We start from the raw sequence: 16630 nt of genomic DNA on the forward strand, positions 1-16630 counted from the left end.
TGCCCTACAGGAGTTTGATATCCGTGCAGACCAGAACCTGGTGGAAACTGGACCAGAAAGGGTTTCCGCTACTCCAGAGCCCAGTGGTTCAGAAGCGGCCTCACCAGATGGGCAAGCAGAGACTGACACTGGAATACCACGGATTGCTACCTCCAAGCCACCACAAGAGCAGGCCAGCATCAGATTGCCTGAAACCATCATAGACTCTCTTCAAATGCAAGAAACTCTACAAAACCTCAGGGAGACTGATCCTGTGGTGTACCTGCAGTTTCTGGAACGCCAGGCCGAGAGAGAGGCTGCGGAATGCAGGGCTGAGCGAGAGGCGGCAGAACGCCAGGCTGAGAGGGAGACTGATCGTCGGCACGAATTGGAGATGGCTAGGCTCCAGCAGCAGTGACAGGCTCAGAACCTCGGATCCCTAGAGCACAGGGATGCCTTTCTGCCAGTGACCCCTGCAGCCAAATTTCCAGTTATGGAAAAGGACAGTGACATTGACGTGTATCTACTGTCGTTTGAAAAAACTTGCTGTCAGTACCATCTGCCCCCAGCCCAATGGGCCCGGTACCTGACACCAAGGCTACGAGGCAAGGCCCTGGATGCTTATGTCGAACTGTCAGAAGAGCAGTGCGACGATTATGAGGCCCTAAAGGCTGCAATCATCCAAAAGTTTCAGCTAACCCCAGAAGTGTACCAGAAGCGTTTTAGGTCCTTGCAAAAGGGGCCTGGGGACTCATACATGGATGTGGTAAGTCGCGTACGCACCACATTCCGGCAGTGGACTAAAGGCTTGAAAGCTGATTCTTTTGAATCCCTGGAAGATCTTATGATTGAAGATCAACTTTTGCACATCTGTCCTACAGACGTCAGACAGTTTGTGCTGGAGCGAAAGCCAACCTCTGCCAAAGCAGCAGCAGAACTGGCAGATACCTATATCCACTCTCGAGTATCCGACCATTGCAAGGCTCCTCTGAATGGCTGGAAAGGAGGGAAATCGCACACAGCAACCCCTCCTCTGTCTACCAACCAAGTTCCTCAGCAGCCGGAACCTGCAGCTCCTGGAACCAAGGCCTTCCTAACTGACAAATGCAAATGCTACAACTGTGGGGAAGCCGGACATCTCAGGGCGCAGTGCCCTGAGCAGAAGAAGACGACATCACCTGGCCATCCGGTCAGCAACCCTTCTTCCGTGCTGTTCGTCCGCAGGAAAACTCGGATAACCACTGCCAACTTGCAGCCAGTCACCGTGGGCCACCGGATTGTTACTGGTTTCCGTGACACAGGAGCTGAAGTCACTTTGGTCAGACCAGAGGTGATAGAAAGAAGGGACATCATCCCTGGAAAGTTTTTTACCCTCACCGGAGTCAGGGGGACCCGCTCACGAGTACCCCGTGCCTATGTTTTCATTGATTGGGGTGCCGGAAGTGGGATGAGAGAAGTGAGAGTCTCAGAGGAGATCCCCACTGCGGTGTTGTTGGGTGCTGATTTAGGTACCCTTGTTTCTTACTATGCCCCTGCTAAAAGCACCCAGGATGCTCCCACGGAACTCTCTGGACCTACCAAGGTACTGTTTACAGATGTTGGGGTAATATCTGGGCAACCTGTGGATGGACAGAGGGAGGGGGAGGGTGGAGTGGAGGTACAGGGGTCTTCTTCACCTACAGAAGGAGAGGAGGCCCCCTTGCATGTGCCGATATCGAAGGCTTGTGTAGCTGATGTTAAGAATGTAATTACTGAATGTAATGATGTTATGTCTTTGTTGGAGGGCACCCACAATGCTGGGAGGGTGGAGGAGATAGAGTCTCTGGCGGCAGAGCCTAGGAGTGGCCCAGGTGGCCCCATTCCTGACTCTGACCCAGAGTATTCTGCCTTGACTACACCCCAGCAGTTGTCCTTGTGTGTCACAGGACGGCTGGTTGGTACTTGTAGTCCCACGCCTCAGCCAGCACTGCTGAGAGACAAAGGCTTTGCAGTGTTCAGCAGGCCAGCTGTTAGCTCCCCTGCTGAGAAAAATAAACAAGACCGTGACAGGGACAGTGGGCAGAGAGGCTGTACTGGTCTACAGCCAGGAGGCCTGGGGACTGAAAGGGTTAAACAGTTGCTCACTGTGTTCAGTCAACCTAAGGGGAATGTGTTGAAGGTGTCACCTAATATAGTCTGTGAAGGTCCAGGTGAAATCAGAAAGGCCAGGGCTGGAGTGAAGCACAATGGTTTGTGGCCTAACTTGATGTTCACACAATGGAGGGCACCCCATGGCGTCCACAGGGTGTATCCTCCCCTCACCCTTGCAGCCCACCTTGCCTTGCAGGAGGCGCAGACAGGCGGGGCAAAGGAGACTGAGGAAATTATGCAGTTAGGGGTCATTCAGGGAGCTCGGACAGTCTGGGCACCACTGGTAGTCCTGGCCCCCAAAAGGGATCAGACGACCAGGCTTCCAGGAGCCCTTGAAGGGCTGAACGCCAGCCCTGTTGTTGTGGCCTTCCCCATGCCCAGGAACCATGAGGGGTCAGAGCAGCTGGTAGGTGCCCGCTGTCTCCCCATCATTGACCTGAGCAGGGGGCATGGACCAACCCCCCTAACACGGAAGGCTCAGGACGAGTCAGCCTTCACCACCCCATGTGGCTTGTCTGCATGTAAGGCAATGCTAGTTGTGGTTGAGAACGTGGCAGCCACTTCCCTGGGGGTCATGGATGACCTACGAGGAGGGGTGGAACCTTGTGAAACGGTCGGCTCAAGAAGCCCTGGAGTGATTGGCCCTGTCTGGGAAGAACACCTGGTGCACCTGTCACAGGTCTTGGACCAACTGACAACTGCCAATCTGACTGTCAAACCCAGTAAGTGTCAGATTGGCATGACTGATGTGCAGTACTTGGGACACCAGGTAGGAGGAGGTACCCTGAAACCCAAGACAGGGAAGGTTGAGGTCATCCTGGCCTGGCCTACCCCTCAAACCAAAAAGCAGGTTATGTCTTTCTTAGGGACCGCTGGCTACTATAGGAAGTTTGTATGTAACTATAGTAGCCTGGCCAAACCTCTGACTGACCTAACCAAAAAGAAACTGCCCAAGGTGGTGTCTTGGACACCAGAATGTGAGCAGGCATTTCAGGCCTTGAAGGAGGCGCTGGCCAGCGCCCCTGTGCTGCAGGCTCCAGACTTCACCCGCCATTTCCTAGTGCAGACGGATGCCTCTGCCTATGGATTGGGTGCAGTCCTGAGCCAGGTGGAAGAGGCCGGAGAGGAGCATCCTATCCTCTACCTGAGCAGGAAGCTGCTTCCCAGGGAGGTAGCATATGCCACGATCGAAAAGGGGTGTCTTGCGATCGTGTGGGCTCTCCAGAAGTTACAAACGTACCTTTATGGACGGCATTTCACTGTGATCACGGATCACAATCCCTTGAGCTGGCTAAATCGTGTTGCTGGGGAGAATGGCAAACTACTTAGGTGGAGCCTAATTCTGCAGCAATACGATTTCACCATCCAGCATAAGAAAGGCAAATGGGCTGTCATGACAAGCTGAGCCCGCAGGAGTCGGTTGCGTCAGGAGGGAAATTGTAGTTCCCTCCCATGCAACCACCTAAGGGGGAGGTGTAACAATATCATGTACGGGACATGAAAAGCTGTAGCTAGCTGCCATCTTGTGTGGAAGTAGCCATGACAGTTTGGCTAACCATGTAACATTACAGAGAAATCTGAACTCCCTCCTCCCTCCTCCCTTGTCTTAGGAATTCAAAGCTTTTTAAGTTCAACAGAAAAGGTTATCTCAGAGAAAACAGAACCAGGCTAGGTCAGTAAACTGCACTTTGAAAGGACAGTGTTCAGGCCTGTCGTAAAACTGTCACCCTCTCCATTCAGGCCCCGGTTGTAAATTGTCTGAATATACATCCAACTTAAAACCGTGGAATAAGTATGAAATTTCAGCATGTTTCATAACTTCTGACTCAGTAATAGCACAGCCATAATATGGACATATTTAGTTTCCTCAGATAATATGTAACGTTTCAAGTCCAGACACCCCTATGTCAGGTCATATGGGAAACCACTGGTACCACTTATTCCTCCTAAGCTGACTATACATTATAGATATGCCATGTTTATACTTGTTTTGAAGGAAATCTCACGCTGAATAACAATAGGGATATTTGGAGTCTGTAAACACTATAGATGCAGATATATGAATATGTATTACAAAATCTACCTGGGACGTGGTCATGAGTGTAGACACCTCCCAGCAACCAACCCCTAAACAAGATGACCAGACGATTGGTCACTGGTCAATGTCAACACCCCCTGTGATTTTCAGAAAAGAGGAGATGCCAAGACAATGGGCAGTTCTCCTTTTACCATCCAAGAAGAAACATCTGCCAAGTTGAGAACCGATTACCTAACTCATCGATCGAACTCTGATCAACCCTCGGACATTAATTGCAAGTATTCTTTCTTCCCAATTCTACCTTATTGCTCTGTGGCTGTATATTGTCTTTATCTTTTTGAAACATCTTTTTTCTGTAAATATTTTATTTGCACCAACTTTGACCTTTTCATAATAAACCCTTATGTTGAAAAGTGTTAACCTTATCTCTAAAGCTCTTAATGCAAGCTATAAACGAACCTGCCTCTTGAAGGGCGCTACTGTTGTAGAGTAAGACTCTGACCAGACCTGTCTGTGGTGGCAGTGTGTGTGTGGCAGACGCTTATTCTAAAATTATAATTGGTATTGCTAAAATAACGAGTCTCCCCCGACTCGGTCTTTTAAACGGGGGTGGTGGCAGTTAAAGGGTTAATTGTGTAATTAGCTCAGTGACAATCACTCTCAGGCTACTCGCACCTAGATTGTGGTCCCGCAAGCTGGAAAATCTTTGTGCTGGGCGCAGCTGAGAGTGGCATTGTTACGTAAGTGACAGCGTGGTGTGAGGTTGGCCGGTCCTTCGTTACAAGTTAGCGAGGAGGGCAGGGATCTGACACCGGCGTTCGTCACAGTCACTACGTTCGTAATTGTTGGCCAACAATTGTGTGGCTAAGTGTATGCAAGACAAGTTTGGGCCAACGCCCTTCGGACAAAATTCCATGGTTTTGTTGGCCAACAATCCGATCCTGTGTACGAAGCTTAAGCGCTAGAGCAGGAAGGTCCTTAGCAAGTAGTTGTTTAGTTGTTTTGTTGGAGCAGAGACCGTAAATCAACTTGGCAAACAGTCAAACTAGGAGATAATTCAGCTGTCATTGTTTATGGTAGATCTTCATCTCCAAAGCTTCTTTTCTTCTGCCAATACAGGTTCTCTTTTTAGGGAGCATCAATAAGCATCTGTTATTTATTTATTTATTGCAGGTACTTCTATAGCACTGTCAATTTACGCAGCGCTTTACATATACATTGTACATTCACATCAGTCCCTGCTCTCAAGGAGCTTACAATCTAAGTTCCCTAACTCACATTCATACATGCATACACTTACTAGGCCCAATTTAGACGCAATCCAATTACCTTCCAGCATGTCTTTGGAATGTGGGAGGAAAACCAGAGTACTATTTTTACATTTAATGTACATTTCTAGTTCATTTTAAATTTTTTTGTGCATTTTTTATGTTTTGTGTTTTGTTTTGTGTCTTCTCAGTCAGTATACATCCATGTATAGTTTATGCATTTCATATGCAGTTCTATTTACATCTATAGCATTTTTTACAAAATGTAGAAGAAATTCTGTTTGTAGGTCTTTTAAAACCTGCTATGTCAGCAATGCAGAAATCCAGCACTGAATATGTAGTAGGGGTTGTACTGACTATTAGGGTACAGTGACCAGAGGTCCCTGGTTTCTGGAGACAGTCCCTGGATTGAGGACACTGTCCCCGGAGGAAGTCTGTCCCCGGTTTTGTCCTGGCTTTTGCAGGGCCGATCCTGGGCAGGCAGTTGGCTGTGAGATGAGATGAGCCAGCTCTGTGTAGTAATACTCACAGAGGAGCTGGAGCGGCTCCAGCTTTTGTGCTGCTTGTAGCGGCGCCGCCACTCCTCCTCTGCATCTGTCAAAAAGAACCACTGGCTGCGATCCCGGGGACACATGACCCCCCTCTCCCAGCATCCCGCCCCTCTCCTCCTATGTCTGCTCCCTCCTCCCATCACTCTCCCGGCAGTGGCAGTACATAGGGTTAGGGGAGAGAACAGAGAACAATGTTCCTCCCTCCCCCTCCCTCCTGTACTGCAAAGAATTAGGGGTAATGTAGTCCAGAGGAGGGGCGAGATTGCCTTGAAAATGAATGGACAGACTGAATGTAATGGTCACAGACAAGGAGGAGGTGAGTTTCTGTTATAAAATTTTAATTACGTTTTCTTCTTTGCTGATGGGCACTCATTAGGTGACACTGATAGGCTAAGGTGACCAGACGTCCCCAAACTGTCCCTGGAGGAAGTCTGTCCCCAGTTTTGCTCCCACTTTGCAGGGCCAATCCTGGGCAGGTGCACTGCGAGCTGGGGCAGAGGGGGCACCCAGGATCGGTCCCACTGGGCCCATTAGGGCTTGGGCTGTCTCGGGGGGGGATGCGAGCGCTGCCGGATTATAAAGAGCAGGTATCTCCTGCTTACCCGGCTGTCAGACAAAGTCCCGCCTCCTGGGTCGGTTCCTATGATAGGCAGCACACTGGTGACGTGAAACGGGAGATCCCAGCTCTGTATAATCCATCTTCTCTCCTCAAATCACTATGCACTGGTTAGATTGCAATGATGACCACAGGTAAGGCTGAGCTGATGGGCACTGATCAGACTGCATTTATGGGCACTGAACAGGCTGAGCTGATGGGCACTGAACAGGCTGCATTGATGGACACTGGTGAGACTGCATTGATGGGCACTGAACAGGCTGCATTGATGGACACTGGTGAGGCTGCATTGATGGGCACTGAACAGATTGAGCTGATGGGCACTGAACAGAATGCATTGATAGACACCAATCAGGCTGCATTGATGGGCTCTGGTGAGGCTGCATTGATGGGCACTGAACAGATTGAGCTGATGGCAACTGAACAGGCTGCATTTATGGGCACTGAACAGACTGCATTGATAGACACCAATGAGGCTGCATTGATGGGCACTGAACAGGCTGAGCTGATGGGCACTGAACAGGCTGAGCCGATGGGCACTGAACAGGCTGCATTTATGGGCACTGAACAGGCTGAGCTGATGGGCACTGAACAGGCTGAGCTGATGGGCATTGAACAGGCTGCATTGATGGGCACTGAAACATGCTGCATTGATGGACACTGTTGAGGCTGCATTGGCACTGATCAGGCTGCATTGATAGACACTGGTGAGGCTGCATTGATGGACACTGGTGAGGCTGCATTAATGGACACTGGTGAGGCTGCACTGATGAGGCTGAGCTGATGGGCACTGATGAGGCTGAGTTGATGAGCACTGGTGAGGCTGAGCTGATGGGCACTGGTGAGGCTGCATTGATGGACACTGATCAAGCTGCATTGATGGGCACTGGTGAGGCTGCATTGATGTAAACTGGTGAGGCTGCATTAATGGACACTGGTGAGGCTGCACTGATGAGGCTGAGCTGATGGGCATTGATGGGGCTGAGCTGATGGGCACTGGTGAGGCTGAGCTGATGGGCACTGGTGAGGCTGCATTGATGGGCACTGATCAAGCTGCATTGATAGACACTGGTGAGGCTGCATTGATAGACACTGGTGAGGCTGCATTAATGGACATGGTGAGGCTGCATTGATGAGGCTGAGCTGATGGGCACTGATGAGGCTGAGCTGATGGGCACTGGTGAGGCTGAGCTGATGGGCACTGGTGAGGCTGCATTGATGGGCACTGATCAAGCTGCATTGATGGGCATTGGTGAGGCTGCATTGATGTAAACTGGTGAGGCTGCATTAGTTGACACTGGTGAGGCTGCACTGATGAGGCTAAGCTGATGGGCATTGATGGGGCTGAGCTGATGGGCACTGGTGAGGCTGAGCTGATGGGCACTGGTGAGGCTGCATTGACGGGCACTGATCAAGCTGCATTGATAGACACTGGTGAGGTTGCATTGATGGACACTGGTGAGGCTGCATTAATGGACATGGTGAGGCTGCATTGATGAGGCTGAGCTGATGGGCACTGATGAGGCTGAGCTGATGGGCACTGGTGAGGCTGAGCTGATGGGCACTGGTGAGGCTGCATTGACAGGCACTGATCAAGCTGCATTGATGGGCACTGTTGAAGCTGAGCTGATGGCCACTGGTGAAGCTGAGGTGATGGGCACTGGTGAGGCTGCGCTGATGGGCACTGATGAGGCTGCATTGATGGGCACTGGTAAGGTTGCACTGATGAGCACAGATGAGGCTGCAGTGATAGACACTGGTGAAGCTGAGCTGATGGGCACTGGTGAGGCTGCGTTGATGGGCACTAGTGAGGTTGCATTGATGGACACTGGTGAGGCTGCGCTGATAGCCACTGGTGAGGCTGCATTGATGGGCACTGGTGAGGCTGCACTGATAGCCACTGGTGAGGCTGCATGAATGGGCAATGATGAGGCTGCACTAATGGGCATTGATGAGGCTGAGCTGATGAGCACTGGTGAGTATAACACTCTTCAAATGTATAACAACTCTTCAAATGTGCTTTTAAATGCATGGTTTTCCCTTTTATGAACAAGAAAATAATGATCTTATGCTGGTATAATAATGCTATGGGGCTGGTATGAAATGATTTCCAGGGCTGGTTTTTACAGCCAGTCGGGCCCTGACCGTTTCCCTCTGCAGCCGCACCATTGCTGCTAAGTAAAGGTACAGCACTGCCATATGAATACAGCGCTGCTATGTGACAACAGCGCCGATCTGAAGTCTCCTCCCTCTGCCTCTCTTGGCACTCCCCAGCGCCCCGCTCAGTACCCTCCAGTGCTGCTATAAACTATAGGGGTGGAGGTGGAGCTTAGGGCTGCTAATGATCCCGCTGGAAGGATGACTGCAGGAGTTCATTCTGGGGAATGTGTGGAGGGAGGTGAGTTGGCGGGTTTTGCAAGAAGTTGAGACTTGTGTGCAGGGGTTTGAGATGTGGAGAGAGGCAGTGACAGCAGTGTCTGCAGCAGGGTGAGAGGCCAGTACAAGTGCTGTACAGCTAACTGTGGCCTGTGCAGTGCTGGAGCAATGAATTATGACTTATTCAAACCATAAACTTGTATATCATCCACCTGCACCCTTCTTCTGCACATACTACCCACTGCTATACCCTGCACATCCCTCTAATACTTTATAAAGTTTTTTCTCTATTTTATCTTCTTAATATTTGGTAGTTATATCTCCAAAAATTCTAAGAAATATCTCATGCACTTAATGTGAGAAATAATGTATATATCATACAATCATTCCATATACACATACCACATACAATGCATATTTCATTTGAGGAAAATATGCTTATAAAATTGTTTACTAGTTGCTAATAAAAGATAAAAATAAAAAATGCCCTGGATTTAATGTTAAAAATCTGGTCATACTAGGGTGCTTATTCTCCAAATTGTATATGCAGACATGTAGTCTATAGCAACCAATAAGATCCTTCCAAATAGCATGATATATGAAATATTATAAATTTTTTTGTTATTTTTTTTAAGCATTCCAATCTACCCTCTCCTGCACTTAGGGGTTGTTTTACTAAAGGCAAATAGACTGTGAACTTTGCAAAGTGCAGTTGCACTCTGAAAGTGTAGTTGCTCCAGAGCTTAGTAAATGAGCAAGAAGCTTTGCTGACTTCCATCATCCAATCATGTGCAAGAAAAAAATGCTGTTTTTTTATTTTCCTTGTATGTGATTGGGTACTCTTTGCAAAGTTAAGCTTTACCTCATTTGCATCCTCAAGTTTGCAAATTGTACAGTCCATTTGCCTTTAGTAAATCAACCCCTTTATGTCTTTCTATTGACCATTGAAGACCACATTTAGTGGCCAATGTTTTGGTCACAATTTACATAATAGCATGCACTGGGTTTTGGGATTCATGAGGAACATAAATATAGAAGGAAATAAACAGAACATGTGTGCAGTCATATAGGGGGGTTAACTGCACTTTAATCAGCTGTGGACACTGGACATGTTACAACCATTATTTAGGCTCGGTTCACACTGTTGCAACCTAAAAGTCATGTGACTTATGGTGTGACTTTGCCAGGAGACTTTCTGGTGACTTGTGTACTACTTTGAGGCACAAGTTTGATAGATGTTGCCCTGAAGTAGTACAGGAACCTTTTTTAAAGTCGGAGCAACTTTAGTAGTGCTAATTAAGAGAGCTCTCATTGACTAACATGGGATTTCACATGTTACACGACATGGGGTCTCACAAGTCGGACCCCAAGTCGTGGCAGTGTGAACTGAGCCTTAAACTTATTTATTTTTATTTGTTTTGTTCATTACCTTTTTGGGCTGCATAAAAAAGTGCAAAATTTAAAAAAAGTCATTTGTAATTAACTTTGCAAAGCTTTGTACCAGAATCATAATTTTAGAGTCATTTTTAACAGTTTAATTATAGAAAAAAAATGTACTGTATGTTTTTTATCTACAGTAAAAAAAAAAATCTAGAACTAATGTGTCAAAATAGAAAAATAAAACTTTATTTTGGTCCATTAGGAGTGTAGGGGTTTGAGAGCTGAAGTGGTAAACGTTTTGATCCTTTTCACTAATCCTCTGGATCTGATGGAATGGAGAAAAATCTTGCCTAGAATAGCAAAATGTTCCTTTAATAAATCTTTAAGAAAAAGGCATACAAGGTGGTATTGGGTACCAGCACAAATAGCTCATGCCATCCCAACATACAGTGAAACCTGTTTTAGAAGCTGTGGGCTACAGGGAGGTGTGGTACACACATGGTGGTTATGCCCAAAGTTTACCTATTTTTTGTCCAGGATATTTTGTGTCCTATAAATCATATTCCATATGGTTACCCCAAGGGATACAAAGATGGCCCTTCTAGACTGCACAGTCCCAGGTCTTTTAATAAATCAAGTGAAATTGTCTACAAACCTTTTCTTGGCTGCTACACAAGTGATTGCTAAAGCTTGGAAGAAGCCCACAGTCTGCTTTCAAGAAGTCAAAGAGTTTATGAACTTGATGTTGGTTAATTATTTAGTATCTTAAATGATTCATAAATTAAAATACTAAAAATATGGGAACCTTGGCTTACCTACCCCTTTCCATCTTTCCACCCATCCAGTCTAAATTACTTGTAGCCTTCTCATTAGGTTTTGGTCCTTATCCCCATGCATCCCCTCCTGAACCCCTGCTCCTGTTGAACTAATCCACTTCCCTTATTATTATTATTATTATAATTCGTGATTTATATAGCGCCAACAGTTTACGCAGTGCTTTACAATGTATAGGGGGGACAACACAATTACAGTACAGTTCAATACAAAAGGTACAGGAGGGCCCTGCTCGTAGAGCTTACATTCTAAAGGGAGGGGGTGGTGGTGCAAAAGGTAATAGCTGCAGAGAATGATTTGATGGGGGTGGCTCGGGGATAGTTGTTATGTGGGTGTGGGATAGGCTTCCCTGAATAAATGAGTTTTCAGGGATCTCCTAAAAGTGGACAGGGTAGGGGCTGATCGGACATACAGGGGCAGGGAGTTCCAGATGATGGGAGAGACTCTGGAGAAGTCCTGAAGGCGAGCATGGGATGAGGTAACAAGGGAGCTAGAGAGCAGGAGGAGCGGAGGGGACAATTTGGGCGATATCTGCAGATAAGGTTGGTGATGTAGATGGGGGTGATGTTGTGAATGGCCTTGTATGTTATGGTTAGCATTTTGAATTTTACACGGTGGTGTAGGGGAAGCCAGTGAAGAGATTGGCAGAGAGCGGCGGCAGTCACGGATTGATTAGTGAGGTGTATTAGTCTAGCAGCAGCATTCATAATAGACTGAAGGGGGGATAGCCTGCTTAAGGGTGGGCCATTAAGGAGAGAGTTGCAGTAGTCAAGGCGGGAAATAATCAAGGAGTGAATACGTTGCTTTGTGGTGTCATTAGTCAGGAAGGGTCGAATTCTGGAGATGTTGCGGAGGTTAAGGCGGCAGGATTTAGCCAGTGATTGGATATGGGGGGGAAGGAGAGTTCAGGGTCAAGGATTACACCCAGGACCCTGGCATGTGTGGGGGGACCAATGGTTGTGTTGTTGATATTAATGGTGAAGTCACGGGGGGGGGGGGACCGTGAAGGAAGAAAAATAACAAGCTCAATTTTAGAAAGATTAAGTTTGAGGAAGTGGTGTGACATCCATACCGATATGTCATTCAGTAAGTCTGAGATCCCTTATCCAAGTTTTCTGACCCCCCCCCATCTCTGTTATTAACCTAGGACTCTCCTTTCTCAATAGCTTTCAGAATCTCTTCTCACATCCCCTCTCCCTGCTTTCCCTGCTCTAAACGAATCCATGGACATTTATAAAAGTTCACATTGCTTACTGATGCCTTCTGACCCTCAAGAGGCCTTCAGATGAGGTAGGGATTAAAACCCTATAAATTTGCTTCTATATAAACCTGGCACTATATTTCAATACCCGTCAGATGTTTTAGTCTCTGTGTGGACATAGTTGTTATCTCTACACATAAACCAATAAAATGATTGAAACAGAAGTTTTCATCCTAAAAATATGATTTACTGTCTCAGGAAGATAAACATTTATAATATTTCTTAATATATTTCTTATTCTATTTCTTAATATTTTAAGTAGGCACCAATAAAATCCAAGCACAGGAAAGTAACATTACCAACGATCAATAGGTTTGATTCACAAAGCTTTAACACAAGGGTGTTAACTCTTTTATTAAGCCATGTAAATGCAAAAGTGACCCTTTTTGAAAATAAATATGCTTATCCTTGTGTAAGCTTTGTAAATTGGATATCCATGATGTTTTATCATGATTTTGTCTTATTTTAACATTATATGTTTTATTGTAGCCCTGATGAAGGGGGAGTTTCTTTGGTTCCCAAAACACGTTGGCTGTCTTTTAACACAATGAATTTGGACTCTTAATTTTTGATCTGGTGCTCCTTCCATATATACATGTCTTTTCATGTCTTTTCTTAATAAAGAGTAAAGCATGTTCACTTTACTTTTTCATTTGCCTTCATAAATGAGGTGAAACAAGGTGAATATTCACTTTGCAAAAAAGCAGCCATGTGCAAGGAAAATTTTAAAGAATGGATTTCTGCCTACATGTTTAGATGACTGAAGTCAGCATGATGAGAATGCAATGATGGGCACGGTGAGGCTGCACTGATGGGCATGGTGAGGCTGCAATTATGGACACGTTGAGGCTGCAATGATGGGAACAGTGAGGCTGCAAGGATGGGCACAGTGAGGCTGCAATGATGGGTACAGTAAGGCTGCAATGATGGGCAGGGTGAGGCTCAATTGATGGGCACAGAGAGGCTGGAATGATGGGCACAGTGAGGCTACATTGATGGGCACAGTGAGGCTGCAATGATGGGCACAGTGAGGCTGCATTGATGGGTACAGTGAGGCTGCATGGATGGGCACAGTAAGGCTGCATGGACTGGCATAGAGGCTGCATTGATGGGCACAGTGAGGCTCCATTGACGGGCCCAGTGAGGCTGCATTGATGGGCACAGTGAGGCTGCATTGATGGGCACAGTGAGGCTGCATTGATGGGCACAGTGAGGTTGCATTTGATGGGCACTGGTGAGGCTGCATTGATCTCTTGTATCATGTCCGCAGTCTCTGACCATCTCTTGTACCATGTCTGCAGTCTCTGACCAACTCTTGTACCATGTCTGCAGTCTCTGACCATCTCCTGTATCATGTCTACATTCTCTTACCATCTTTAGTATCATGTCATCAGTCTCTAACCATCTCCTGTACCATGCCCACAGCCTCTGACATCTCCTGTACCATGCCCGCAGCCTCTGACATCTTGACATCTCCTGTACCATGCCACAGCCTCTGACATCTTGACATCTCCTGCACCATGTCCACAGCCTCTGACATATTGATATCTCCTGCACCATGCCCACAGCCTCTGACATCTCCTTTACCATGCCCACAGCCTTTGACATCTCCTGTATCATGTCTGCAACCTCTGACCATCTCCTGTACTATGCCCGCCGCATCTAACCATCTCTTGTATCATGTCCACAACCTCTGACCATCTCTTGTCTTATATCATGTCTGCAGTCTCTGAGGGAGTCTGGAGAGGAGTCAAGAGTGGGAGTGCTGCTGGGATGGGGGTCATGGGAGAAGTCAGATGTGTGTGGACTGTGAAGAGGAGACTATAAGAAAACCAGAGCCACCAAGCTGGGGCCGACTGACTGAGCCCTGCAAGGTGCACCTGAGAGGAGGTCAGTAACAGCGCCGCCATGCCAGTCTGAGGGGGGGGGGGGTGAATACAATAATGTAAGGGGCACTGATATAAAGGTTTCCCCCTTATATCAGTAACCCACCCCCCCTTACCTTAGTGTATTCTTTCTGCTGAAGGTGGTCTCTGGACCAGAGTCCCCCCCACCACCACATTCCCAGAGTCCCAGGTGTCCCCCTTGATGATTGCTCCACTTTTACCACTTTTAACTGGAATTTGCTGTTATATATGTAGCGCTGGTAGATTTGTGATCTACCCTCTGATAGGTAAATTTAGTGAATTACTCGTTATAGGAAGTTAGATTTGCCTCTGTTCCAGCTTGGCTGACGTTGCGTGTGTTTCCACATTGTGCCGGTGGGTGTCGTTGTCACCATCGGCAGGTGTTGGAAAAGCAACGTGCTGAGCGGATGAGTGCTCCTCTGTCCCGGAGACAACTCGGTGGAGGTGGCCCTCCGAGTTGCATTCTGGGAGAGGGTATTTATGGGACAGACGCCATGTTTAGGGGTTCATTTTCAGCCACCTGCTAGCCCTCCTGGCTGACAGGTATGTGTTAGAGTACCACCTCGCGGCCCTCCGTTCTGGAGGCCCGCGTCGCTGCGGCGCGTGGGTGGGCCCAGAAGCCTGTCTGGGGCCTACCACAGCGGCTGAGGAATGGTCCTGAGCTGTCTATCCAGAGTGAAGAAGCTGGATAACTGAGAAGATCCCAGGGGAGGACCTGTCATGGAAGGATCATGCAGAGTGCTGGTCTAGAGAGGGGCCTGGTGACTCGGTTGGAGGACGTATCCTAAAGTAGCTTTATCGCATGGCACTGCCGGGTTGGCTTAAAGGTTCAAGTACTGTGTCTGACATTCATCACAAACCAATACATCCTGTGGCAGAGGATCGTACGGGTTTAATTCAAGCAAGTCTGTGGCAGAGACTTTTGTTCGTGCTACGTACTGGCTGCTAGGCAAGTTAGAGAGGCCTATCCAGGCAAGCAAAGATCGGGTCCCACAAAAAGGGGATTGCATTCAATTACAGTAGTCAACTTTAAAGGATGTTCTAAAGAAACCTAAAGAAAGGTATTTGAGCTTCCCTGCAGTTTTCCTCCTGCCTCTTTCCTGCTACTTCCTTCGTTACTTGGTTCAATAAAGCATTGAAAACGTACTCAAGTGTTGGTGCTTATATTGTACAGAGGTAAACTCAATGGAACCCTAGACCCGGTGCCGGTGAAACAGAGGTATCGAGAGTGAAGGTAACAGGCCCGCTTAAACCAGCAGCTCCACCGAGAGTTAGTGCTACATATATATATATATATATATATATATATATATATATATATATATATATATATCATCCTAGCCCTATAGTTGTTATGTGGGTGTGGGATAGGCTTCCCTGAATAAATGAGTTTTCAGGGATCTCCTAAAAGTGGACAGGGTAGGGGCTGATCGGACATACAGGGGCAGGGAGTTCCAGATGATGGGAGAGACTCTGGAGAAGTCCTGAAGGCGAGCATGGGATGAGGTAACAAGGGAGCTAGAGAGCAGGAGGAGCGGAGGGGACAATTTGGGCGATATCTGCAGATAAGGTTGGTGATGTAGATGGGGGTGATGTTGTGAATGGCCTTGTATGTTATGGTTAGCATTTTGAATTTTACACGGTGGTGTAGGGGAAGCCAGTGAAGAGATTGGCAGAGAGCGGCGGCAGTCACGGATTGATTAGTGAGGTGTATTAGTCTAGCAGCAGCATTCATAATAGACTGAAGGGGGGATAGCCTGCTTAAGGGTGGGCCATTAAGGAGAGAGTTGCAGTAGTCAAGGCGGGAAATAATCAAGGAGTGAATACGTTGCTTTGTGGTGTCATTAGTCAGGAAGGGTCGAATTCTGGAGATGTTGCGGAGGTTAAGGCGGCAGGATTTAGCCAGTGATTGGATATGGGGGGGAAGGAGAGTTCAGGGTCAAGGATTACACCCAGGACCCTGGCATGTGTGGGGGGACCAATGGTTGTGTTGTTGATATTAATGGTGAAGTCACGGGGGGGGGGACCGTGAAGGAAGAAAAATAACAAGCTCAATTTTAGAAAGATTAAGTTTGAGGAAGTGGTGTGACATCCATACCGATATGTCATTCAGTAAGTCTGAGATCCCTTATCCAAGTTTTCTGACCCCCCCCCATCTCTGTTATTAACCTAGGACTCTCCTTTCTCAATAGCTTTCAGAATCTCTTCTCACATCCCCTCTCCCTGCTTTCCCTGCTCTAAACGAATCCATGGACATTTATAAAAGTTCACATTGCTTACTGATGCCTTC

At 47.3% G+C, this 16630-nt stretch overlaps 2 protein-coding genes across 2 annotated transcripts in view; one reads left to right on the forward strand and one right to left on the reverse strand.

Moving 5' to 3' along the window:
* The window catches only part of BBOX1 (gamma-butyrobetaine hydroxylase 1), a 198349-nt gene that overhangs the window by 169659 nt on the left and 12060 nt on the right, over window positions 1-16630 (reverse strand). The gene's annotated exons all lie outside the window — the stretch shown is intronic.
* On the forward strand, window positions 281-12928 carry LOC141111707 (uncharacterized). The gene is made up of 2 exons (XM_073603853.1): window positions 281-1561; window positions 12923-12928. The coding sequence occupies exons 1-2, from the start codon at window positions 473-475 to the stop codon at window positions 12926-12928; spliced, it is 1095 nt and encodes a 364-aa protein (XP_073459954.1). The 5' UTR covers window positions 281-472.

The sequence above is a fragment of the Aquarana catesbeiana genome, linkage group LG11 (genome assembly GCF_042186555.1).
Source record: "Aquarana catesbeiana isolate 2022-GZ linkage group LG11, ASM4218655v1, whole genome shotgun sequence".
Classification (NCBI taxonomy): Eukaryota; Metazoa; Chordata; class Amphibia; order Anura; family Ranidae; genus Aquarana; species Aquarana catesbeiana.